We start from the raw sequence: 26,624 nt of genomic DNA, 5'->3' as shown, positions 1-26,624 counted from the left end.
ATCTGCTAACCATGTTTATGTGACCATGATCTACAACATTAACATCTGCTAACCATGTGTATGTGAACCATGATGTATAACATTAACATCTGCTAACCATGTGTATGTGACCATTAATATCTGCTAACCATGTGTTTGTGACCATGATGTATAACATTAACATCTGCTAACCATGTGTATGTGACCATTAATATCTGCTAACCATGTGTTTGTGACCATTAATATCTGCTAACCATGTGTTTGTGACCATGATGTATAACATTAACATCTGCTAACCATGTGTATGTGACCATGATGTACAACATTAACATCTGCTAACCATGTGTATGTGACCATTAACATCTGCTAACCATGTGTATGTGACCATTAATATCTGCTAACCATGTGTTTGTGACCATGATGTATAACATTAACATCTGCTAACCATGTGTATGTGACCATGATGTATAACATTAACATCTGCTAACCATGTGTATGTGACCATTAACATCTGCTAACCATGTGTTTGTGACCATGATGTATAACATTAACATCTGCTAACCATGTGTATGTGACCATTAACATCTGCTAACCATGTGTATGTGACCATGATGTATAACATTAACATCTGCTAACCATGTGTATGTGACCATGATGTATAACATTAACATCTGCTAACCATGTGTATGTGACCATGATGTACAACATTAACATCTGCTAACCATGTTTATGTGACCATGATCTACAACATTAACATCTGCTAACCATGTGTATGTGAACCATGATGTATAACATTAACATCTGCTAACCATGTGTATGTGACCATTAATATCTGCTAACCATGTGTTTGTGACCATGATGTATAACATTAACATCTGCTAACCATGTGTATGTGACCATTAATATCTGCTAACCATGTGTTTGTGACCATTAATATCTGCTAACCATGTGTTTGTGACCATGATGTATAACATTAACATCTGCTAACCATGTGTATGTGACCATGATGTACAACATTAACATCTGCTAACCATGTGTATGTGACCATTAACATCTGCTAACCATGTGTATGTGACCATTAATATCTGCTAACCATGTGTTTGTGACCATGATGTATAACATTAACATCTGCTAACCATGTGTATGTGACCATGATGTATAACATTAACATCTGCTAACCATGTGTATGTGACCATTAACATCTGCTAACCATGTGTTTGTGACCATGATGTATAACATTAACATCTGCTAACCATGTGTATGTGACCATTAACATCTGCTAACCATGTGTATGTGACCATGATGTATAACATTAACATCTGCTAACCATGTGTATGTGACCATGATGTATAACATTAACATCTGCTAACCATGTGTATGTGACCATGATGTACAACATTAACATCTGCTAACCATGTGTATGTGACCATGATGTACAACATTAACATCTGCTAACCATGTGTATGTGACCATTAACATCTGCTAACCATGTGTATGTGACCATGATGTACAACATTAACATCTGCTAACCATGTGTATGTGACCATTAACATCTGCTAACCATGTGTATGTGACCATTAACATCTGCTAACCATGTGTATGTGACCATTAACATCTGCTAACCATGTGTATGTGACCATTAACATCTGCTAACCATGTGTATGTGACCATGATGTATAACATTAACATCTGCTAACCATGTGTATGTGACCATGATGTATAACATTAACATCTGCTAACCATGTGTATGTGACCATTAACATCTGCTAACCATGTGTATGTGACCATTAACATCTGCTAACCATGTGTATGTGACCATTAACATCTGCTAACCGTGTGTATGTGACCATTAACATCTGCTAACCATGTGTAGGTGACCATTAACATCTGCTAACCATGTGTATGTGACCATTAACATCTGCTAACCATGTGTATGTGACCATGATGTATAACATTAACATCTGCTAACCATGTGTATGTGACCATGATGTACAACATTAACATCTGCTAACCATGTGTATGTGACCATGATGTACAACATTAACATCTGCTAACCATGTGTATGTGACCATGATGTACAACATTAACATCTGCTAACCATGTGTATGTGACCATGATGTACAACATTAACATCTGCTAACCATGTGTATGTGACCATGATGTATAACATTAACATCTGCTAACCATGTGTATGTGACCATGATGTATAACATTAACATCTGCTAACCATGTGTATGTGACCATGATGTATAACATTAACATCTGCTAACCATGTGTATGTGACCATGATGTATAACATTAACATCTGCTAACCATGTGTATGTGACCATTAACATCTGCTAACCATGTGTATGTGACCATGATGTACAACATTAACATCTGCTAACCATGTGTATGTGACCATTAACATCTGCTAACCATGTGTATGTGACCATTAACATCTGCTAACCATGTGTATGTGACCATTAACATCTGCTAACCATGTGTATGTGACCATTAACATCTGCTAACCATGTGTATGTGACCATGATGTATAACATTAACATCTGCTAACCATGTGTATGTGACCATGATGTATAACATTAACATCTGCTAACCATGTGTATGTGACCATTAACATCTGCTAACCATGTGTATGTGACCATTAACATCTGCTAACCATGTGTATGTGACCATTAACATCTGCTAACCGTGTGTATGTGACCATTAACATCTGCTAACCATGTGTAGGTGACCATTAACATCTGCTAACCATGTGTATGTGACCATTAACATCTGCTAACCATGTGTATGTGACCATGATGTATAACATTAACATCTGCTAACCATGTGTATGTGACCATTAACATCTGCTAACCATGTGTATGTGACCATTAACATCTGCTAACCATGTGTATGTGACCATTAACATCTGCTAACCGTGTGTATGTGACCATTAACATCTGCTAACCGTGTGTATGTGAACATTAACATCTGCTAACCATGTGTATGTGGCCATTAACATCTGCTAACCATGTGTATGTGAACATTAACATCTGCTAACCATGTGCATGTGACCATTAACATCTGCTAACCATGTGTATGTGACCATTAACATCTGCTAACCATGTGTATGTGACCATTAACATCTGCTAACCATGTGTATGTGGCCATTAACATCTGCTAACCATGTGTATGTGAACATTAACATCTGCTAACCATGTGTATGTGACCATTAACATCTGCTAACCATGTGTATGTGACCATTAACATCTGCTAACCATGTGTATGTGACCATTAACATCTGCTAACCATGTGTATGTGACCATTAACATCTGCTAACCATGTGTATGTGACCATTAACATCTGCTAACCATGTGTATGTGACCATTAACATCTGCTAACCATGTGTATGTGGCCATTAACATCTGCTAACCATGTGTATGTGACCATTAACATCTGCTAACCATGTGTATGTGACCATTAACATCTGCTAACCATGTGTATGTGACCATTAACATCTGCTAACCATGTGTATGTGACCATTAACATCTGCTAACCATGTGTATGTGACCATTAACATCTGCTAACCATGTGTATGTGACCATTAACATCTGCTAACCATGTGTATGTGGCCATTAACATCTGATTTGATGATGCAGCCAGTCAAGATGCTCTCGATGGTGCAGCTGTAGAACGTTTTGAGGATCTGAGGATACAGCTTTTCAACCTCCTGAGGGGGAAGAGGCGTTGTCGTGCACCTCTTCACACCTGTGTGGGTGTGTGTGGTGGACCATATCAATTCCTTATTGATGTGGACACGGAGGAACTTTAAGCTCTCGAGCAGCTCCACTACAGCCCCATTAATGTGGATGGGGGTGCTCGCCTCTCCGTTTATTGTTGTCCCCAATCAGCTCCTTTGTCTTGCTGACGTTGAGACGAGGTTGTTGGCACCAAAGCTGTCTCGTCATCACCGTGATCAGACGACCCATTGTTGCGTCATCAGCAAACTTAATGATGGTGTTGGAGTCGTGCAAGGCCACGCAGTCATGAACAGGGAGTACAGGAGGGGACTAAGCACGCATCCCCGAAGGGACCCGGTGTTGATGGTCAGTGTGGCAGAAGTGTTGTTGACTACCACCGCCTGGGGACAGTGGCCCATCAGGAAGTCCAGGATCAAGTTTCAGAGGGAGGGGTTCAGTCCCAGGGTCCCAGCTTGGTGATGAGCTTGGAGGGGACAATGGTGTTGAATGCTGGGCTGTAGTCAATGAACAGCATTCTGCACAGCCAGAAGAGGACTGGCCACCCCTCATAGCCTGGTTCCTCTCTAGGTTTCTTCCTAGGTTCCTGCCTTTCTAGGGCGTTTTTCCTAGCCACCGTGCTTCTACACCTGCATTGCTTGCTGTTTGGGGTTTTAGGCTGGGTTTCTGTATAGCACTTTGTGACATCAGCTGATGTAAGGGCTTTATAAATAGATTTGATTGATTGATTCTTACATAGGTATTAATTTAGTCCAGGTGTATGAGGGCGGTGCGGAGTAGAAATTGCGTCATCTGTGGATCTGTTGGGGCGGTATGTGAATTGGACTGGGTCTAGGGGTGTCTGGGATGATGCTGTTGATATGAGCCATGACCAGCCTTTCAAACCCATTTAATGGATATAGATGTGAGTGCTACGGAGCGGTACTCATTTAGACAGGTTACCTTGGTGTTCTTGGGCACAGGGACTATATGGTGGTCTGCTTGAAACAAATTGGTTTTACCGACCAGGTCAGGGACAGGTTGAAAATCTAAAATTATAGAAGAGTTGACTAACAAATAGCAACCAAATTGTTGGAAATTATAAGCAGAAACATTAGGCTTGAAAAAACAAAATGGCTCCTGCACCCAGTCAAAAAGAATTTTCCGGTATCTCTGACTGGCAGCGTATTTTCTATATTAGCGGGTCAGGTGCAGACCTCAGATTTTCACATATAGTCGGATGGTTGCAGATGGGTTATTAGCAATTACGGGCATGTGAACAAACACAAACGCACACACACCCTTTACCTCTCAGCGGGGGCTCCAGGGATCCCGCTACCAGCCGAAGGTAACAGGACGGCGTTACGTTCCTCTGTCAGGGTCAAACGCCACTCTAACAGCTGGGCCTCCCTCTCCACGTCATCCTCTGACTTACCTACACACACAATACTATTTTAACTGTATAAAACTCATTATCAATACTATTTTAACTCTATAACACTCATTATCAATACTATTTTAACTGTAAAACACTCATTATTAAAGTATTTTAACTGTAAAACACTCATTATTAAAGTATTTTAACTGTAAAACACTCATTATTCATAGTATTTTAACTGTAAAACACTCATTATCAATACTATTTTAACTGTAAAACACTCATTATCAATACTATTTTAACTGTAAAACACTCATTATTACTAAGATTTTTGGTCAAATACAAGTCATGAATATGCTCTATGTGTAATGTAATGGGTCAGTCCATCTGACCGGCCTTTTGGACCATCTTCTGCAGGTGCTGGTCCAGGTACTGTTGCCTCTTAGTGAGAGTGGTCAGCCACTGGTCCCTCAACCTCTCCAGATCACCTTCCTGCACGCACACACACACACACACACACACACACACACACACACACACACACACACAATTATCAGAACAAAGATCAGTTTTGCTTTGCCCTACTAAACAACCCCCTGTGACGACTTTCCTTCACTCAACTCTTATGCGAGAACATCCATTGCATTTTCTTGATTGCTCCCATCCTCTTTCCTCACCTCCTAAAAACCCACTGGATGAGAAAGTCAGAGGGGATGGACCTCTGACCTTCTAATCCATTTTTTTTTTTGAGGAGGCAGCGAGAAGAGAGGACGAGAAGAATCAACAAAAAATGCAATTGAGATTCTCCCAATGTCTCAAACTACTATAAAACAGATTGCAGTCAGTGTTACCTGATAGCTGTCCATGTCCTCATCCCAGCGGCAGGCCTCGCGTACCTCCACGTTGCCAATGGATACAGAGAGGATGTTTGTGGCGATGAGGGGCATGGTTCCTGAGTCAGGTACGGACCGTACCTCCACCTGCAAACGACGAGACTGGCCCTGGGTGGGGAGGGGAAAGAGACAGGGTTAAGGTTAGAGACAGGGTGGGGAGGGGGGTAGAGACAGGGTTAAGGTTAGAGACAGGGTGGGGAGGGGGTTAGAGACAGGGTTAAGGTTAGAGACAGGGTGGGGAGGGGATAGAGACAGGGTTAAGGTTAGAGGCATGGTTCCTGAGTCAGACTGGCCCTGGGTGGGGAGGGGGTTAGAGACAGGGTGGGGAGGGGGGTAGAGACAGGGTTAAGGTTAGAGACAGGGTGGGGAGGGGATAGAGACAGGGTTAAGGTTAGAGACAGGGTGGGGAGGGGGATAGAGACAGGGTTAAGGTTAGAGACAGGGTGGGGAGGGGGATAGAGACAGGGTTAAGGTTAGAGACAGGGTGGGGAGGGGATAGAGACAGGGTTAAGGTTAGAGACAGGGTTAAGGTTAGAGACAGGGTGGGGAGGGGGGTAGAGACAGGGTTAAGGTTAGAGACAGGGTTAAGGTTAGAGACAGGGTGGGGAGGGGGATAGAGACAGGGTGGGGAGGGGGTAGAGACAGGGTTAAGGTTAGAGACAGGGTGGGGAGGGGGTTAGAGACAGGGTTAAGGTTAGAGACAGGGTGGGGAGGGGGATAGAGACAGGGTTAAGGTTAGAGACAGGGTGGGGAGGGGATAGAGACAGGGTTAAGGTTAGAGACAGGGTGGGGAGGGGATAGAGACAGGGTTAAGGTTAGAGACAGGGTGGGGGGGGGGTAGAGACAGGGTTAAGGTTAGAGACAGGGTGGGGAGGGGGTTAGAGACAGGGTTAAGGTTAGAGGCTTGGTTCCTGAGTCAGACTGGCCCTGGGTGGGGAGGGGGTTAGAGACAGGGTTAAGGTTAGAGACAGGGTGGGGAGGGGGATAGAGACAGGGTTAAGGTTAGAGACAGGGTGGGGAGGGGGTTAGAGACAGGGTGGGGAGGGGGTAGAGACAGGGTTAAGGTTAGAGACAGGGTGGGGAGGGGGTTAGAGACAGGGTTAAGGTTAGAGACAGGGTGGGGAGGGGGATAGAGACAGGGTTAAGGTTAGAGACAGGGTGGGGAGGGGATAGAGACAGGGTTAAGGTTAGAGACAGGGTTAAGGTTAGAGACAGGGTGGGGAGGGGGTAGAGACAGGGTTAAGGTTAGAGACAGGGTTAAGGTTAGAGACAGGGTGGGGAGGGGGATAGAGACAGGGTTAAGGTTAGAGACAGGGTTAAGGTTAGAGACAGGGTGGGGAGGGGGATAGAGACAGGGTTAAGGTTAGAGACAGGGTTAAGGTTAGAGACAGGGTGGGGAGGGGGATAGAGACAGGGTTAAGGTTAGAGACAGGGTTAAGGTTAGAGACAGGGTGGGGAGGGGGGGTAGAGACAGGGTTAAGGTTAGAGACAGGGTGGGGAGGGGATAGAGACAGGGTTAAGGTTAGAGACAGGGTGGGGGGGGTAGAGACAGGGTTAAGGTTAGAGACAGGGTGGGGAGGGGGTTAGAGACAGGGTTAAGGTTAGAGGCTTGGTTCCTGAGTCAGACTGGCCCTGGGTGGGGAGGGGGTTAGAGACAGGGTTAAGGTTAGAGACAGGGTGGGGAGGGGGATAGAGACAGGGTTAAGGTTAGAGACAGGGTGGGGAGGGGGTTAGAGACAGGGTTAAGGTTAGAGACAGGGTGGGGAGGGGATAGAGACAGGGTTAAGGTTAGAGACAGGGTGGGGGGGGGGGGGTAGAGACAGGGTTAAGGTTAGAGACAGGGTTAAGGTTAGAGACAGGGTGGGGAGGGGGATAGAGACAGGGTTAAGGTTAGAGACAGGGTTAAGGTTAGAGACAGGGTGGGGAGGGGGGGGTAGAGACAGGGTTAAGGTTAGAGACAGGGTGGGGAGGGGGTTAGAGACAGGGTTAAGGTTAGAGACAGGGTGGGGAGGGGATTAGAGACAGGGTTAAGGTTAGAGACAGGGTGGGGAGGGGATAGAGACAGGGTTAAGGTTAGAGACAGGGTGGGGGGGGGGGTAGAGACAGGGTTAAGGTTAGAGACAGGGTGGGGAGGGGGTTAGAGACAGGGTGGGGAGGGGGTTAGAGACAGGGTTAAGGTTAGAGGCTTGGTTCCTGAGTCCTGGAAGGAACGTACCTCCACATGACAAGACTGAACCTACTAAACACTTATTTCATGTGCCTATCACATGATCTATGACCTTTTCATCTATAACCCATCTATCCATAAGATGGAAACTTCTGTACACACTCCTGTTTGAGAAACAGGCACCACACACACACACACACACACACACACACACACACACACACACACACACACACACAGTGGGGAAAAAAAGTATTCAGTCAGCCACCAATTGTGCAAGTTCTCCCACTTAAAAAGATGAGAGGCCTGTATTTTCATCATAGGTACGCTTCAACTGTGACAGACAAAATGAAAAAAAAAAAAAATCCAGAAAACCACATTGTAGGATTTTTAATTAATTTATTTGAAAATTATGGTGGAAAATAAGTATTTGGTCACCTACAAACAAGCAGGATTTCTGGCTCTCACAGACCTGTAACTTCTTCTTTAAGAGGCTCCTCTGTACTCCACTCGTTACCTGTATTAATGGCACCTGTTTGAACTTGTTATCAGTATAAAAGACACCTGTCCACAACCTCAAACAGCCGCACTCCAAACTCCACTATGACCAAGACCAAATAGCTGTCAAAGGACACCAGAAACAAAATTGTAGACCTGCACCAGGCTGGGAAGACTGAATATGCAATAGGTAAGCAGCTTGGTTTGAAGAAATCAACTGTGGGAGCAATTATTAGGAAATGGAAGACATGCAAGACCACTGATAATCTCCCTCGATCTGGGGATCCACGCAAGATCTCACCCCATATATGTCCAGGCCCGTCTGAAGTTTGCTAGAGAGCATTTGGATGATCCCGAAGATGATTGGGAGAATGTCATATGGTCAGATGAAACCAAAATATAACTTTTTGGTAAAAACTCAACTCGTCATGTTTGTAGGACAAAGAATGCTGAGTTGCATCCAAAGAACACCATACCTACTGTGAAGCATGGGGGTGGAAACATCATGCTTTGGGGCTGTTTTTCTGCAAAGGGACCAGGACGACTGATCCGTGTAAAGGAAAGAATGAATGGGGCCATGTATCTTGAGATTTTGAGTGAAAACCTCCTTCCATCAGCAAGGGCATTGAAGATGAAACGTGGCTGGGTCTTTCAGCATGACAATGATCCCAAACACACCGCCCGGGCAACAAAGGAGTGGCTTCGTAAGAAGCATTTCAAGGTCCTGGAGTGGCCTAGCCAGTCTACAGATCTCAACCCCATAGAAAATATTTGGAGGGGGTTGAAAGTCCGTGTTGCCCAGCAACAGCCCCAAAACATCACTGCTCTAGAGGAGATCTGCATGGAGGAATGGGCCAAAATACCAGCAACAGTGTGTGGAAACCCTGTGAAGACTTACAGAAAACGTTTGACATCTGTCATTGCCAACAAAGGGTATATAACAAAGTATTGAGATAAACTTTTGTTATTGACCAAATACTTATTTTCCACCATAATTTGCAAATAAATTAATTAAAAATACAACAATGTGATTTTCTAGAGTTATTTTTTATAATTTTGTCTGTCCTGAAAATTACAGGCCTCTGTCATCTTTTTAAGTGGGAGAACTTACACAATTGGTGGCTGACTAAATACTTTTTTGTCCCACTGTACACACACACACACACACACACACACACACAGTAGAAAGTCCTCACAAGAATAGAAAAAAATACACAGAAACACAGCTACCTGTCTGAGCTGGAAGATGCCCCCAGTGCCGACGTCCTTGGGTGGTAGGACCTCTACAGGGGTGAACTCTCCTGCTTCATTCAGCTCCAACACCTGAACCCAGAGATCCAGCCTACGAGTCACCTCACTCCACCTGGAGACACACAGACCAGATATCGTACCAGACCAGACATTAAACCAGACCAGACATTTATACCAGACCAGACATTTATACCAGACATTATACCAGACCAGACATTTAGACCAGACATTTATACCGGACCAGACATTTATACCAGACATTAAACCAGACCAGACATTAAACCAGACCAGACATTAGACCAGACATTAGACCAGACCAGACATTAAACCAGACCAGACCAGACATTAAACCAGACATTATACCAGACCAGACATTATACCAGACCAGACCAGACATTATACCAGACAAGACATTATACCAGACCAGACCAGACATTATACCAGACCAGACATTTATACCAGACATTAAACCAGACCAGACATTAAACCAGACCAGACATTAAACCAGACATTATACCAGACCAGACATTAAACCAGACATTATACCAGACCAGACATTAAACCAGACATTATACCAGACCAGACATTAAACCAGACATTATACCAGACCAGACATTAAACCAGACATTAAACCAGACCAGACATTATACCAGACCAGACATTAGACCAGACATTAGACCAGACCAGACATTAAACCAGACCAGACCAGACATTAAACCAGACATTATACCAGACCAGACATTATACCAGACCAGACCAGACATTATACCAGACCAGACATTAAACCAGACATTATACCAGACCAGACATTAAACCAGACATTATACCAGACCAGACATTATACCAGACCAGACCAGACATTATACCAGACCAGACATTAAACCAGACATTATACCAGACCAGACATTAAACCAGACATTATACCAGACCAGACATTATACCAGACCAGACATTAAACCAGACATTATACCAGACCAGACATTAAACCAGACATTATACCAGACCAGACATTAAACCAGACATTATACCAGACCAGACATTTATACCAGACATTAAACCAGACCAGACATTATACCAGACCAGACATTATACCAGACATTATACCAGACCAGACCAGACATTAAACCAGACATTATACCAGACCAGACATTAAACCAGACATTATACCAGACCAGACATTAAACCAGACATTATACCAGACCAGACATTTATACCAGACATTATACCAGACCAGACATTATACCAGACATTACACCAGACCAGACCAGACATTATACCAGACATTATACCAGACCAGACCAGACATTACACCAGACCAGACCAGACATTACACCAGACCAGACATTACACCAGACCAGACATTACACCAGACCAGACATTACACCAGACCAGACATTACACCAGACCAGACATTACACCAGACCAGACATTAAACCAGACATTAAACCAGACCAGACATTATACCAGACCAGACATTATACCAGACATTATACCAGACCAGACCAGACATTACACCAGACCAGACATTACACCAGACCAGACATTACACCAGACCAGACATTATACCAGACCAGACCAGACATTATACCAGACCAGACCAGACATTATACCAGACCAGACCAGACATTATACCAGACCAGACCAGACATTATACCAGACCAGACCAGACATTATACCAGACCAGACATACCAGACATTATACCAGACCAGACATTATACCAGACCAGACATACCAGACATTATACCAGACCAGACATTATACCAGACCGGTCATTACACCAGACATTATACCAGACCAGACCAGACATTACACCAGACCAGACCAGACATTACACCAGACCAGACCAGACATTACACCAGACCAGACATTACACCAGACCAGACATTACACCAGACCAGACCAGACATTACACCAGACCAGACATTATACCAGACCAGACATTATACCAGACCAGACATTATACCAGACCAGACATTACACCAGACCAGACCAGACATTACCAGAGTCGTACTCATTAGTGCCCACTTAGCAAAACATTTTGCAATCGGAACACATTTTCCAATGAAAAATAGAGTTTCTTATTGAACAAGTCCAGATAGCCCCTCGTTTCATCCACTTGGGTTCTAGTGAATTACAACCCAGTACACACCAACCCATATGTCCCATCTACACCGATAGACTCACCTCTCTCTGAGGGTTCGTGTCTTGGCCTGAATGACTCCCAGATCCCAGAGAGCCAGGTTCCTGCGGTGGTTCACCTGTTTATGTCCAAACACCTCGATGGCCACTGCACCCTCCGCCGCAAACTCCACAAACTCCTCAGACACACACACCTCCAGCTCCTGGGAACAAACAACACGTATAGCCAAACACATCATGCTTGACTCTGGGTAGGTTTGCAAAATCCTGGAAACTTGGCGATGGCTGATTTTTTATTTATCCTAACCAACTGTATTATTTAGTTTGTTTTTGTTGTTGTTGCATTGTTTGTAACTTATTTTGTACATAATATTGCTGCTACCGTCTCTTATGACCGAAAGAGCTTTCTGGATAACAGAACAGCGATTACTCATCTCGAACTGGACGAAGATTATTTATTTAACGACGTTCGTCAGATGTGGCAGGGCTTGAAAACTATTACAGACTACAAAGGGAAACAGCCGTGAGATGCCCAGTGACGCGAGCCTACAAGACGAGCTAAATGCCTTTTATGTTCGCGTCGAGGCAAGCAACACTGAAGCATGCATGAGACACCTGCTGTTCTGGACAACTGTGTGATCACCCTCGTCATGGATCCCTCCGGAACTTTCATCAGGCACACCTGTCCCCTATTCCCACTGATTAGTATAGTATAGTATATTAGCCCTTTGGTTTCCATGGTCTTGTCGATTATTGTTACAATGTCCGTTGGTACGTGTGAGTACCTGTGCTGTGAGTTTTGGGATTTTTTGCCCTTGTGGATAGCGGGTCTCGTCCCGTGTGTTAATCATTGTGCGCATGTTATTTATTTGAGGTACTCCTCACTCTTTTGTTTGGGTTCCAGCCCTATGTTTTTGTATAGTGTTTGTTTGGTCTTGGTCCCTTGCCTATATACGGCACACCATCGTTTGGGTACAATTTTAAAAAACTATTACGCATTCCTGCTTCTGTCTCCCGAATCAATTATACCAACTAGACAACCCTCAACGATGTGAGCAAGACCTTTAAACAGGTAAACATTCATAAAGCTGAAGGCCAGACGGATTACCAGGATGTGTACTCAAAGCGCGGACCAACTGTCAAGTGTCTTCAATGACATTCACAACCTCTCCCTGACCGAGTCTGTAATACCTACATGTTTCTAGCAGACAACCATAGTCCCTGTGCCCAGGTAACCTGGCTGAATGATTACCATCACACACACTGACCCGGTACCCCATGTATATCGCCTCCACACTGACCCGGTACCTCCTGTATATCGCCTCCACACTGACCCGGTACCTCCTGTATATAGCCTCCACACTGACCCGGTACCGGTACCCCCTGTATATAGCCTCCACATTGACTCTGTACCGGTACCCCCTGTATATAGTCTCCACATTGACTCTGTACCGGTACCCCCTGTATATAGCCTCCACATTGACTCTGTACGGGTACCCCCTGTATATAGTCTCCACATTGACTCTGTACCGGTACCCCCTGTATATAGCCTCCACATTGACTCTGTACGGGTACCCCCTGTATATAGCCTCCACATTGACTCTGTACCGGTAGCCCCTGTATATAGTCTCCACATTGACTGTACCGGTACCCCCTGTATATAGCCTCCACATTGACTCTGTACCGGTACCCCCTGTATATAGCCTCCACACTGACCCGGTACCCCCTGTATATAGCCTCCACATTAACTCTGTACCGGTACCCCCTGTATATAGTCTCCACATTGACTCTGTACGGGTACCCCCTGTATATAGTCTCCACATTGACTCTGTACGGGTACCCCCTGTATATAGTCTCCACATTGACTCTGTACGGGTACCCCCTGTATATAGTCTCCACATTGACTCTGTACCGGTACCCCCTGTATATAGCCTCCACATTGACTCTGTACGGGTACCCCCTGTATATAGCCTCCACATTGACTCTGTACCGGTACCCCCTGTATATAGCCTCCACACTGACCCGGTACCCCCTGTATATAGCCTCCACATTGACTCTGTACGGGTAGCCCCTGTATATAGCCTCCACATTGACTCTGTACCGGTACCCCCTGTATATAGCCTCCACATTGACTCTGTACCGGTACCCCCTGTATATAGCCTCCACATTGACTCTGTACCGGTACCCCTGTATATAGCCTCCACATTGACTCTGTACCGGTACCCCCTGTATATAGCCTCCACATTGACTCTGTACCGGTACCCCCTGTATATAGTCTCCACATTGACTCTGTACGGGTACCCCCTGTATATAGTCTCCACATTGACTCTGTACGGGTACCCCCTGTATATAGTCTCCACATTGACTCTGTACCGGTACCCCCTGTATATAGCCTCCACATTGACTCTGTACGGGTACCCCCTGTATATAGTCTCCACATTGACTCTGTACGGGTACCCCATGTATATAGCCTCCACATTGACTCTATACCGGTACCCCCTGTATATAGCCTCCACACTGACCCGGTACCCCCTGTATATAGCCTCCACATTGACTCTGTACGGGTACCCCCTGTATATAGCCTCCACATTGACTCTGTACCGGTACCCCTGTATATAGCCTCCACATTGACTCTGTACCGGTACCCCCTGTATATAGCCTCCACATTGACTCTGTACCGGTACCCCATGTATATAGCCTCGTTATTGTATTACTTAATCTTTTACTTTATTTTGTAAATATTTTTTATAAACTATTTCCTTGAACTGCATTGTTGGTTAAGCGTACTAGCTTTCCCCCGGCATTATGGCATATTATCACATTCCTATTTCCAATTCCTGGAGTCGGAGGAAGTCAGAGGAAGCAGGGCACTGCACCTCAGATGAAGAAACAACCTCCGAGCCTCAGAGCAAGGGGCTTTAGTGAGCGGTGAGCCCCTCCACAAAAACACTATTGTGACGCCAGTGTCTCCACGTTTGGAGTGCTTACATCAGGCATTACCGGAGCCCCCTGTGTCCACAAGGGGACAGGCTTCATCCAGCACAACTTAGTTTGGAAGCTTGTTTAAATCTCCCTCTGTAGCCCACTCGGTTACCCTAGGCTCAGTGAAGAGCGTATGAATCCGAGCCTCAGGCTTATCAACTGTGGAAGCGAGACGCGTATTTCATTGGCCTTGTCAGGCGTGATTATTGATCCTTCAACCCAAGTCTGTTGTACTTTTCAGGGAACAGTAGTTACAGGCACGTGGTGAGATACTCCTCTTTAGCCAATAAAAACACAGAAAAGGACATATAGAAAGGCCTTCAAACCTCGGCATATCTAGTGACTCCCCCATTCAGGGCCGGACGACCACATCCGGGGCCCCTACCTCCAGGAGGGTGGCCCCTACCTCCAGGAGGGTGGCCCCTACCTCCAGGAGGGTGGCCCCTACCTCTCAACTTCCTGCAATTCTATCAAATTTTACCATGAGGCCGAGAGAACATTTTGCAGTTTTAAAGCAAATTTTCTGCAATCCTACACATTTTGTCATGGCTATGGCATGTTTATATAATATCTGGCGGGGAGGGGGGGGTCCCCAGGGCACATGCCCAGCGTGCCTGTTCAGAAATCCGGCCCCGACTCAATTGTCCCACCTTGCTACTGTCGAAAAGTACGGTGCAGAGTGGATCTCTGCTGGTGGCTGACGGGGGTGTGGGCACCACCTCCGGGGCAATGAACACAGGCTCATCCTGCCCCCAGAAATGGTACTGGCAGAACACAAAGTTACACAGGTGGCGAGGAAGACCTGTAGCCTGTAGGATCCTGACCTGGAGACAGCGAGAGGAGGGAGGAGAGGGAGAGGAGGGAGAGGAGAGAGGAGGGAGGAGAGGGAGAGGAGGGAGGAGTAGAAGGGAGGAGCGAGAGAGAGAGAGAGGGGGAGGAGAGAGAGGGAGGAGACAGAGCAGGGAGGAGAGAGAGAGAGAAGAGAGAGAGCAGGGAGGAGAGAGAGCAGGGAGGAGAGAGAGCAGGGAGGAGAGAGAGCAGGGAGGAGAGAGAGAAGAGAGAGAGCAGGGAGGAGAGAGAGCAGGGAGAAGAGAGAGAAGAGAGAGAGCAGGGAGGAGAGAGAGAGAGAGAAGAGAGAAAGAGCAGGGAGGAGAGAGAGAGAAGAGATTACATTACATACTACATTACATTATGTCTGTCTGATGTCCATCTATGTGTTTCAGGACCTGATGTTGTCTCTTACCACACACTCCATTTTGCGTTCCTGTGTCTCGCCATCTGGACTGGTCTCTACTTTCTCCAGCCCCTCGCTCCCTCGCCACACCTCCACATGTAGACGGCCTGCAACCTAACAGGAAGGCAGACAGACATCTCAGTCAAACACACACGGCCTCTCCCTTCTGGTTGCTGGGTATAGCGTACTGCAGGTTGACTTTGTAGAACACGAACACAGTCACACAGACACACATACGGCCATACCTCTCCCTTCTGGTTGCTGGGTATAGCGTACTGCAGGTTGACTTTGTAGAACACGAACACAGTCACACATACAGTCACACAGACACACATACGGCCATACCTCTCCCTTCTGGTTGCTGGGTATAGCGTACTGCAGGTTGACTTTGTAGAACACAAACACACAGTCACACATACAGTCACACATACAGTCACGCACACACACAGTCACGCACACACACAGTCACGCACACACATAGTCACACAGTCACACACACACACACACAGTCACGCACACACACACAGTCACGCACACACATAGTCACACAGTCACACAGACACAGTCACACAGACACAGTCACACATACAGTCACGCACACAGTCACACACACAGTCACACACACAGTCACACACACACACACAGTCACGCACACACACAGTCACGCACACAGTCACACACACAGTCACACACACAGTCACACACACACACACACAGTCACGCACACACACACAGTCACGCACACACATAGTCACACAGTCACGCACACACATAGTCACACAGTCACACAGACACAGACACACAGACACACACACGGCCGTACCTCTCCCTTCTGGTTGATGATGGGTACAGCGTACTGCAGCTTGACGTCGTAGAAGAGACAGGCCAGAAACACGTTGGCCACTCCTATCAGACTGTGGTTCTCCTGCTCGTCGAAGAACGGGTCGGCACGCTTGAAGTAGGAACGCATCACCTAGACAGAGACCAGGGGAGAGAGGGAGACGGGGGGAGGGGGGTGAGGAAAGGGGGAGACAGTGGGTGAGGAAAGGGGGAGACAGTGGGTGAGGAAAGGGGGAGACATTGGGTGAGGAAAGTGGGAGACAGTGGGTGAGGAAAGGGGGAGAGAAAGGGAGACGGTGTGAGGAAAGGGGGAGACAGTGGGTGAGGAAAGGGGGAGACATTGGGTGAGGAAAGGGGGAGAGAAAGTTAGACGTGGGTGAGGAAAGGGGGAAACAGTGGTTGAGGAAAGGGGGAGACAGTGGTTGAGGAAAGGGGGACCGAAAGGGGGACTCACAGGGTTGTCGTCATCGTAGTCTTTCCATTCCTGGTACAGTTCTCTCATGTCCACCAGTCTATTCTCCATCTTCTCCAGGGCCCAGATCTGTTTCCCTTTACCCTTACGTCTCACCTGCACCGCGGGCTCACTTAGCACCGCATCACGCTGTAGAGAGGGAGAGAGAGAGAGAGACGAGAAAGAGAGGGAGAGAGAAAGAGAGGGAGGGAGGGAGAGGGAGAGAGAGAGAGAGAGAGAAAGAGATGAGAAAGATGGAGAGAGACGAGAAAGAGAGGGAGAGAGAAAGAGAGGGAGGGAGGGAGAGGGAGAGAGAGAGAGAGAGAGAGAAAGAAGGAAAGAGAGCGAGAAAGAGAGAAAGAGAGAAAGAGAGAGAGAGAGAGAGAGAGAGAAGGAAAGAGAGAGAGAAAGAGGGAAAGAGAGAGAGAAAGAGGGAAAGAGAGAGAGAAAGAGGGAAAGAGAGGGAGAGAGAGGGAAAGAGAGAGAGGGGAGAAAGGGTTTGTGTGTGTATATACAGTTGAAGTAGGAAGTTTACATACACTTAGCTTGGAGTCATTAAAACTAGTTTTTCAACCATCCCACAAAGTTCTTGTTAACAAACTATAGTTTTTGCAAGTCAGTTAGGACATCTACTTGGTGCATGACACAAGTCATTTTTCCAACAATTGTTTACAGACAGATTATTTTACTGTATCACAATTCCAAGCTTCTGACATTATTTGAGTCAATTGGAGGTGTACCTGTGGATGTATTTCAAGGCCTACCTTCAAACTCAGTGCCTCTTTGCTTGACATCATGAGAAAATCTAAAGAAATGAGTCAAGACCTCAGAATGTTTTTTTTACCTCCACAAGTCTGGTTCATCCTTGGGAGCAATTTCCAAACCCCTGAAGGTACCACTTTAATCTGTACAAACAATAGTATACAAGTATAAACACCATGGGACCACGCAGCCATCATACCGTTCAGGAAGGAGACGCGTTCTGTCTCCTAGAGATGAACGTACTTTGGTACGAAGTGCAAATCAATCCCAGAACAACAGCAAAGGACCTTCTGAAGATGCTGGAGGAAACAGATACAAAAGTATCTATATCCACAGTAAAACGAGTCCTATTACAAAAAGAAAGGCCGCTCAGCAAGGAAGTAGCCACTGCTCCAAAACCACCATAAAAAAGCCAGACTACAGTTTGCAACTGCACATGGGGACAAAGAACGTACTTTTTGGAGAAATGTCCTCTGGTCTGATGAAACAAAAATAGAACTGTTAGGTCATATTGACCATCCTTATGTTTGGATGAAAAAGGGGGAGGCTTGCAAGCCGAAGAACACCATCCCAACCGTGAAGCACGGGGGTGGCAGCATCATGTTATGGGGGTGCTTTGCTGCAGGAGGGACTGGTGCACTTCACAAAACAGATGGCATCATGAGGTAGGAAAATGATATGGATATATTGAAGCAACAGCTCAAGACGTCAGTCAGGAAGTTAAAGCTTGGTTGCAAATATGTCTTCCAAATGGACAATGACCCCAAGCATACTTCCAAAGGTGTGGCAAAATGGCTTAAGGACAACAAAGTCAAGGTATTGGAGTGGCCATCACAAAGCCCTGACCTCAATCCTATATAAAATTTGTGGGCAGAACTGAAAAAGTGTGGGCGAGCAAGGAGGCCTACAAACCTGACTCAGTTACACCAACTTATTGTGGGAAGCTTGTCTGTCGGGAGGAATGGGACAAAATTCACTAAAATTATTGTGGGAAACTTGTGGAAGGCCTACGTGAAACTTTTTACCCAAGTTAAACACTTTAAAGGCAATGCTACCAAATACTAATTGAGTGTATGTAAACTTCTGACCTACTGGGAATGTGATGAAAGAAATAAAAGCTGAAATAAATCATTTAACTATTATTCTGACATTACAAATTCTTAAAATAAAGTGGTGATCCTAAATGACCTAAGACAGGGAATTTTTACTAGGCTTAAATGTCAGGAATTGTGAAAAACTAAGTTTAAATGTATTTTGCTAAGGTGTATGTAACCTTCTGACTTCAACTGTACATGGTTTAAAAAAAAAAACTTATCTTCACCCTTACGCCCTGGAATCACAGGCTCACTCAGCACCGCCTCACGCTGTCCTGCACCACAGGCTCACTCAGCACCGCCTCACGCTGTCCTGCACCACAGGCCCACTCAGCACCGCCTCACGCTGTCCTGCACCACAGGCCCACTCAGCACCGCCTCACGCTGTCCTGCACCACAGGCCCACTCAGCACCGCCTCACGCTGTCCTGCACCACAGGCTCACTCAGCACCGCCTCACGCTGTCCTGCACCACAGACTCAATCAGCACCGCCTCACGCTGTCCTGCACCACAGGCTCACTCAGCACCGCCTCACGCTGTCCTGCACCACAGGCTCACTCAGCACCGCCTCACGCTGTCCTGCACCACAGGCCCACTCAGCACCGCCTCACGCTGTCCTGCACCACAGGCTCACTCAGCACCGCCTCACGCTGTCCTGCACCACAGGCTCACTCAGCACCGCCTCACGCTGTCCTGCACCACAGGCTCACTCAGCACCGCCTCACGCTGTCCTGCACCACAGGCTCACTCAGCCCCGCCTCACGCTGTCCTGCACCACAGGCTCACTCAGCACCGCCTCACGCTGTCCTGCACCACAGGCTCACTCAGCACCGCCTCACGCTGTCCTGCACCACAGGCTCACTCAGCCCCGCCTCACGCTGTCCTGCACCACAGGCTCACTCAGCACCGCCTCACGCTGTCCTGCACCACAGGCTCACTCAGCACCGCCTCACGCTGTCCTGCACCACAGGCCCACTCAGCACCGCCTCACGCTGTCCTGCACCACAGGCTCACTCAGCACCGCCTCACGCTGTCCTGCACCACAGGCCCACTCAGCACCGCCTCACGCTGTCCTGCACCACAGGCTCACTCAGCACCACCTCACGCTGTCCTGCACCACAGGCCCACTCAGCACCGCCTCACGCTGTCCTGCACCACAGGCTCACTCAGCACCGCCTCACGCTGTCCTGCACCACAGGCCCACTCAGCACCGCCTCACGCTGTCCTGCACCACAGCACTGCCTAAACTAAACACACATGGCAAGAGGCCCAGCACCTCACAGGGGCTCAATGTAGACCAGACTTGACAGTGCTGTTTTGGTAGGCACACTGTTTTAAACATGTGAACACACACACACACCTCCGTGGACAAACATTGACACACACCGTACTGTATGTAAAGCTGATAATGTTAACACACAGCCGACACCGACCTTCCTGTTGGCGTCGAGGTTAGCAGCAGGTATTTGCAGTGTGACCAGGTACTCTGTCCTCTTGTTGAGTTCTTCAGCTATGAAGCCCGCTTCCTGCACCAGCAGGTTAGCTCTGACGATCTGCTCCCTCAGTCTACGCAGGCTACGAGTCATCATGGCCTCTCTACAGCACAGAGAGAGACAGAGGGTTAGTTACAGGACCAGCAGGTTAGCTCTGACGATCTGCTCCCTCAGTCTACGAGTCATCATGGACTCTCTACAGCACAGAGAGAGACAGAGGGTTAGTTACAGGACCAGCAGGTTAGCTCTGACGATCTGCTCCCTCAGTCTACGCAGGCTACGAGTCATCATGGCCTCTCTACAGCACAGAGAGAGACAGAGGGTTAGTTACAGGACCAGCAGGTTAGCTCTGACGATCTGCTCCCTCAGTCTACGAGTCATCATGGCCTCTACAGGGGGAGGCAGAGAGATAACAGACAGAGAGAGAGAGAGAGAGAGACAGAGAGAGATGTAATGTTGTAATGTAATGTTTACTGTTAATTTTTGATTGTTTATTTCACTTTATATATTATCTACCTCACTTGCTTTGGCAATGTTAACACATGTTTCCCATGCCAATAAAGCCCTTGAATTGAATTGAGAGAGACAGAGAGAGAGCTTGTTGCCATGATAAAAAGGACAACCAGTAGAGAACAAACAACATTGTAAATACCACCAATATTTATCTATGTATTAATCTTCCATACTATTCGTACTACAACTATAATTGAACCTTGCTATTGACTGTACACAGCTGACATTATGAACTGGCCCTGAATGCTGATTGGCTGAACGCCGTGGTATAGCAGACCATATACCACAGGTATAACAAAACATGTATTTTTACTGCTCTAATTACGTTGGTAACCAGTTTATACTAATAATAAAGGCACCTCTGGGGTTTGTGGTATATTGGCCATATACCCCCCCCACCCTCCCACCCCATGGTCTTATTACTGTAATAGAACACTTGAAATGGCTTTACATCGAAAACCTTTATGAGAGGAGTCGTCATCCCTGCCTCATCGGCACAGAGGAGTCGTCATCCCTGCCTCATCGACACAGAGGAGTCATCGTCCCTGCCTCATCGACACAGAGGAGTCGTCATCCCTGCCTCTCATCGACACAGAGGAGTCGTCATCCCTGCCTCATCGACACAGAGGAGTCGTCATCCCTGCCTGCCTCTCATCTACACAGAGGAGTCGTCATCCCTGCCTGCCTCTCATCTACACAGAGGAGTCGTCATCCCTGCCTCTCATCTACACAGAGGAGTCGTCATCCCTGCCTCTCATCTACACAGAGGAGTCGTCATCCCTGCCTCTCATCGACACAGAGGAGTCGTCATCCCTGCCTCTCATCTACACAGAGGAGTCGTCATCCCTGACTCTCATCGACACAGAGGAGTCGTCATCCCTGCCTCATCGACACAGAGGAGTCGTCATCCCTGCCTCTCATCGACACAGAGGAGTCGTCATCCCTGCCTGCCTCTCATCTACACAGAGGAGTCGTCATCCCTGCCTGCCTCTCATCTACACAGAGGAGTCGTCATCCCTGCCTCTCATCTACACAGAGGAGTCGTCATCCCTGCCTCTCATCTACACAGAGGAGTCGTCATCCCTGCCTCTCATCTACACAGAGGAGTCGTCGTCCCTGCCTCTCATCGACACAGAGGAGTCGTCATCCCTGCCTGCCTCTCATCTACACAGAGGAGTCGTCATCCCTGCCTCTCATCTACACAGAGGAGTCGTCGTCCCTGCCTCTCATCTACACAGAGGAGTCGTCGTCCCTGCCTCTCATCTACACAGAGGAGTCGTCGTCCCTGCCTCTCATCTACACAGAGGAGTCGTCATCCCTGCCTGCCTCTCATCTACACAGAGGAGTCGTCGTCCCTGCCTCTCATCGACACAGAGGAGTCGTCATCCCTGCCTGCCTCTCATCTACACAGGAGTCGTCGTCCCTGCCTCTCATCGACACAGAGTGGTCGTCATCCCTGCCTCTCATCTACACAGAGGAGTCGTCATCCCTGCCTCTCATCTACACAGAGGAGTCGTCATCCCTGCCTCATCTACACAGAGGAGTCGTCATCCCTGCCTCATCTACACAGAGGAGTCGTCATCCCTGCCTCATCTACACAGAGGAGTCGTCATCCCTGCCTCATCTACACAGAGGAGTCGTCATCCCTGCCTCTCATCGACACAGAGGAGTCGTCATCCCTGCCTCATCTACACAGAGGAGTCGTCATCCCTGCCTCTCATCTACACAGAGGAGTCGTCATCCCTGCCTCTCATCTACACAGAGGAGTCGTCATACCTGCCTCATCTACACAGAGGAGTCGTCATCCCTGCCTCATCTACACAGAGGAGTCGTCATCCCTGCCTCATCTACACAGAGGAGTCGTCATCCCTGCCTCATCTACACAGAGGAGTCGTCATCCCTGCCTCATCGACACAGAGGAGTCGTCATCCCTGCCTCATCGACACAGAGGAGTCGTCATCCCTGCCCCATCGACACAGACTTTCAGACTTTGACATCCTGCCACCTCACCTGTCCTCGCTCCATCTCCGCATGCGTGTCTGGGCGCAGGGTGATGATGCGAGCGATGCTGCTGAGGGCCCGGCTGGCTCCAGGTCTGCAGGCCCAGGGCTCGGCAGCAGCAGGGTGTGTTTCTCTGCAGGAGGGAGCCGCTTCCTCAGCTGCTGCAGCTCCTGCTCATACATCTGTCTCTGTCGCTCCAGAGCCGTCCTCTTCTCCTCCTCGTGCTGTCGCTCCAACGTCTGGAGGACGGACTGCATGGGGTCTGGGAGGGAGGGAGGGAGGGGGGAGAGCAGGAAGGGGAGAGCGGGGGGAGGGGGGAGGAGCGGGAGGGGAAGGAGAGATTAGTTATGAATGCTGGGAAAAGTGAATGGATCTTTGAAAGCACCAAGTCCTTGACTAGGATGCTGAGTTGAATAGTGTTTCATTTTGAATGAGACCTCTTCCTCTGTATCACTTAGAAGATGAGGAGGAAAAGGAACTCACCGTCGCTGCCCATGCCCTTCATCATGACCTCTGTCTGGGCGAACTCGTAGCCAAAGCTGACCTCACTGGACACATTGCTGACCGTATCAAAGTCCACTTCCAACTGGTCAGTACTGAGGCAATTCTTCATCACACCTCCCGCCTCATCCTCACCCCCCGCATGGGCCAGGTGTCTGGGCAGGTTGATCCTGGGGGGTGGAATGAGGAGAGAGAAAGGGTGAGAGAGAGAGAAAGGGTGAGAGAGAGAGAGAGAGAGAGAGAGAGGGTGAGAGAGAGAGAGAGAGAGAGAGAGAGAGAGAGAGAGAGAGAGAGTGAGAGAGAGAGAGAGAGGGTGAGGGTGAGAGGGTGTGAGAGAGAGAGGGTGAGAGAGAGAGAGAGAGAGAGAGAGAGAGAGAGAGAGAGAGAGTGAGAGAGAGAGAGAGAGGGTGAGGGTGAGAGGGTGTGAGAGAGAGAGGGTGAGAGGGTGTGAGAGAGAGAGGGTGAGAGAGAGAGAGAGAGAGGGTGAGAGGGTGTGAGAGAGGGTGAGAGAGAAAGTGAGAGAGAAAGAGAGAGGGTGAGAGAGAGAGAGGGTGAGAGAGAGAGAAAGAGGGTGAGAGAGAGAGAAAGAGAGAGGGTGAGAGAGAGAGAAAGAGAGAGGGTCAGAGAGAAAGAGAGAGGGTCAGAGAGAAAGAGAGAGGGTGAGAGAGAGAGGGGTGAGAGAGAGAGAGGGTGAGAGAGAGAGGGTGAGAGTGAGAGAGAGGGTGAGAGAGAGAGAGAGAGAGAGAGAGAGAGAGAGAGAGAAAGGGAGAGAGAGAGTGAGAGAGAGGGTGAGAGAGAAAGAGAGAAAGGGTGAGAGAGAAAGAGAGAGAGAGAGAGAGAGAGAAAGGGTGAGAGAGAGAAATGGTGAGAGAGAGAGAGAGAAAGGGTGAGAGAGAGAGAGAGAGAAAGGGTGAGAGAGAGAAATGGTGAGAGAAATCATGAGGTATACATTTCAGACATCAACAGATTAATAATATCTATAGATGTTGTTATTAAACAGTACACAGGCAAACCCATCCCCACAGTGTGAACAGGCAGACCTGAAGAAGTGGTTGTTTCCCCACAAGATCCGGTCTCCATGGTGAAGCAGGACAGGGTTGGTGACTGAGGAGCCATTCACACACGTACTGTAGACAGAGAGACCGTATCATCACTGACTACTGACCAGGCTATATCACAACATATGTTCCATACAGCAGGTTTAGTACCAGGCTATATCACAACATATGTTCCATACAGCAGGTTTAGTACCAGGCTATATCACAACATGTTTAATACCAGGCTATATCAAAACATGTGTTCCATACAGCAGGTTTAGTACCAGGCTATATCACAACATATGTTCCATACAGCAGGTTTAGTACCAGGCTATATTACAACATGTTTAATACCAGGCTATATCACAACATGTTTAATACCAGGCTATATCACAACATATGTTATATACATATATATATATATATATATATATATATTAAAGGAACAAAGAGTTTGGTCTGCTTTATGTTTTCATTTTTCCCTGGAAACAATATAATTATAGACTGGTATCATCACAGTCCTAGTTAGTACTATAATTATAGACTGGTATCATCACAGTCCTAGTTGGTACTATAATTATAGACTGGTATCATCACAGTCCTAGTTGGTACTATAATTATAGACTGGTATCATCACAGTCCTAGTTGGTACTATAATTATAGACTGGTATCATCACAATCCTAGTTAGTACTATAATTATAGACTGGTATTATCACAGTCCTAGTTAGTACTATAATTATAGACTGGTATCATCACAGTCCTAGTTAGTACTATAATTATAGACTGGTATCATCACAGCCCTAGTAAGTACTATAATTATAGACTGGTATCTGATTGGCTGACAGTAATGATGTATCTCGTATTATAGACTGGTTGGTTCAAGTCCTGAATGCTGATTGGCTGACAGTACTATAACAGTAATGATGTATCTAGTATTATAGACTGGGTGGTTCTAGTCCTGAATGCTGATTGGCTGACAGTACTATAACAGTAATGATGTATCTAGTATTATAGACTGGGTGGTTCTAGTCCTGGACCCTGATTGGCTGACAGTAACGATGTATCTAGTATTATAGACTGGGTGGTTCTAGTTCTGAATGCTGATTGGCTGACAGTACTATAACAGTAATGATATATCTAGTATTATAGACTGGGTGGTTCTAGTCCTGAATGCTGATTGGCTGACAGTACTATAACAGTAATGATATATCTAGTATTATAGACTGGGTGGTTCTAGTCCTGAATGCTGATTGGCTGACAGTACTATAACAGTAATGATATATCTAGTATTATAGACTGGGTGGTTCTAGTTCTGAATGCTGATTGGCTGACAGTACTATAACAGTAATGATGTATCTAGTATTATAGACTGGGTGGTTCTAGTCCTGAATGCTGATTGGCTGACAGTACTTTAACAGCAATGATGTATCTAGTATTATAGACTGGTATCACCACAGCCTTAGTGAACGTACCGGGAGCTGCGGTGTGGTGTGAGCACCACTCCAGTCTCAGCGGTGATGTTGATGACACAGTGTTCAGGGTGGATGGCCATACCACACAGCTGAATGTCCTGAGAGTCAGCTGAGCCAACACGCGTGTGCTCCTACACACAGGACAGAGGCATGAGAGAGATGACATACTGTACTCATCAAAAGTTAACCAAATCTAAATATATTTTATATTTGAGATT

General features: G+C 47.0%; 1 protein-coding gene across 1 annotated transcript in view; it reads right to left on the bottom strand.

Annotated features, from left to right (window-relative positions):
* The window catches only part of LOC135557964 (kinesin-like protein KIF13B), an 84,265-nt gene that overhangs the window by 30,406 nt on the left and 27,235 nt on the right, over positions 1 to 26,624 (bottom strand). Inside the window, exons 16-29 of the mRNA XM_064991701.1 lie at positions 26,407 to 26,537; positions 24,937 to 25,023; positions 23,879 to 24,066; positions 23,405 to 23,657; positions 20,822 to 20,984; positions 17,536 to 17,682; positions 17,065 to 17,214; positions 16,251 to 16,355; positions 15,658 to 15,831; positions 12,071 to 12,228; positions 9,865 to 9,997; positions 5,928 to 6,077; positions 5,469 to 5,568; positions 5,007 to 5,133 (exon numbers count right to left, since the gene is read on the bottom strand). Coding sequence (XP_064847773.1) covers positions 5,007 to 5,133; positions 5,469 to 5,568; positions 5,928 to 6,077; positions 9,865 to 9,997; positions 12,071 to 12,228; positions 15,658 to 15,831; positions 16,251 to 16,355; positions 17,065 to 17,214; positions 17,536 to 17,682; positions 20,822 to 20,984; positions 23,405 to 23,657; positions 23,879 to 24,066; positions 24,937 to 25,023; positions 26,407 to 26,537 — 2,066 coding nt within the window. The remainder of the gene's footprint in view (positions 1 to 5,006; positions 5,134 to 5,468; positions 5,569 to 5,927; positions 6,078 to 9,864; positions 9,998 to 12,070; positions 12,229 to 15,657; positions 15,832 to 16,250; positions 16,356 to 17,064; positions 17,215 to 17,535; positions 17,683 to 20,821; positions 20,985 to 23,404; positions 23,658 to 23,878; positions 24,067 to 24,936; positions 25,024 to 26,406; positions 26,538 to 26,624) is intronic.

Source organism: Oncorhynchus masou, chromosome 16, assembly GCF_036934945.1.
Source record: "Oncorhynchus masou masou isolate Uvic2021 chromosome 16, UVic_Omas_1.1, whole genome shotgun sequence".
In the NCBI taxonomy this organism is placed as follows: domain Eukaryota; kingdom Metazoa; phylum Chordata; class Actinopteri; order Salmoniformes; family Salmonidae; genus Oncorhynchus; species Oncorhynchus masou.
Note: the sequence above shows the minus strand (reverse complement) of the source record. Positions and strands in the feature narration are given on the sequence as shown.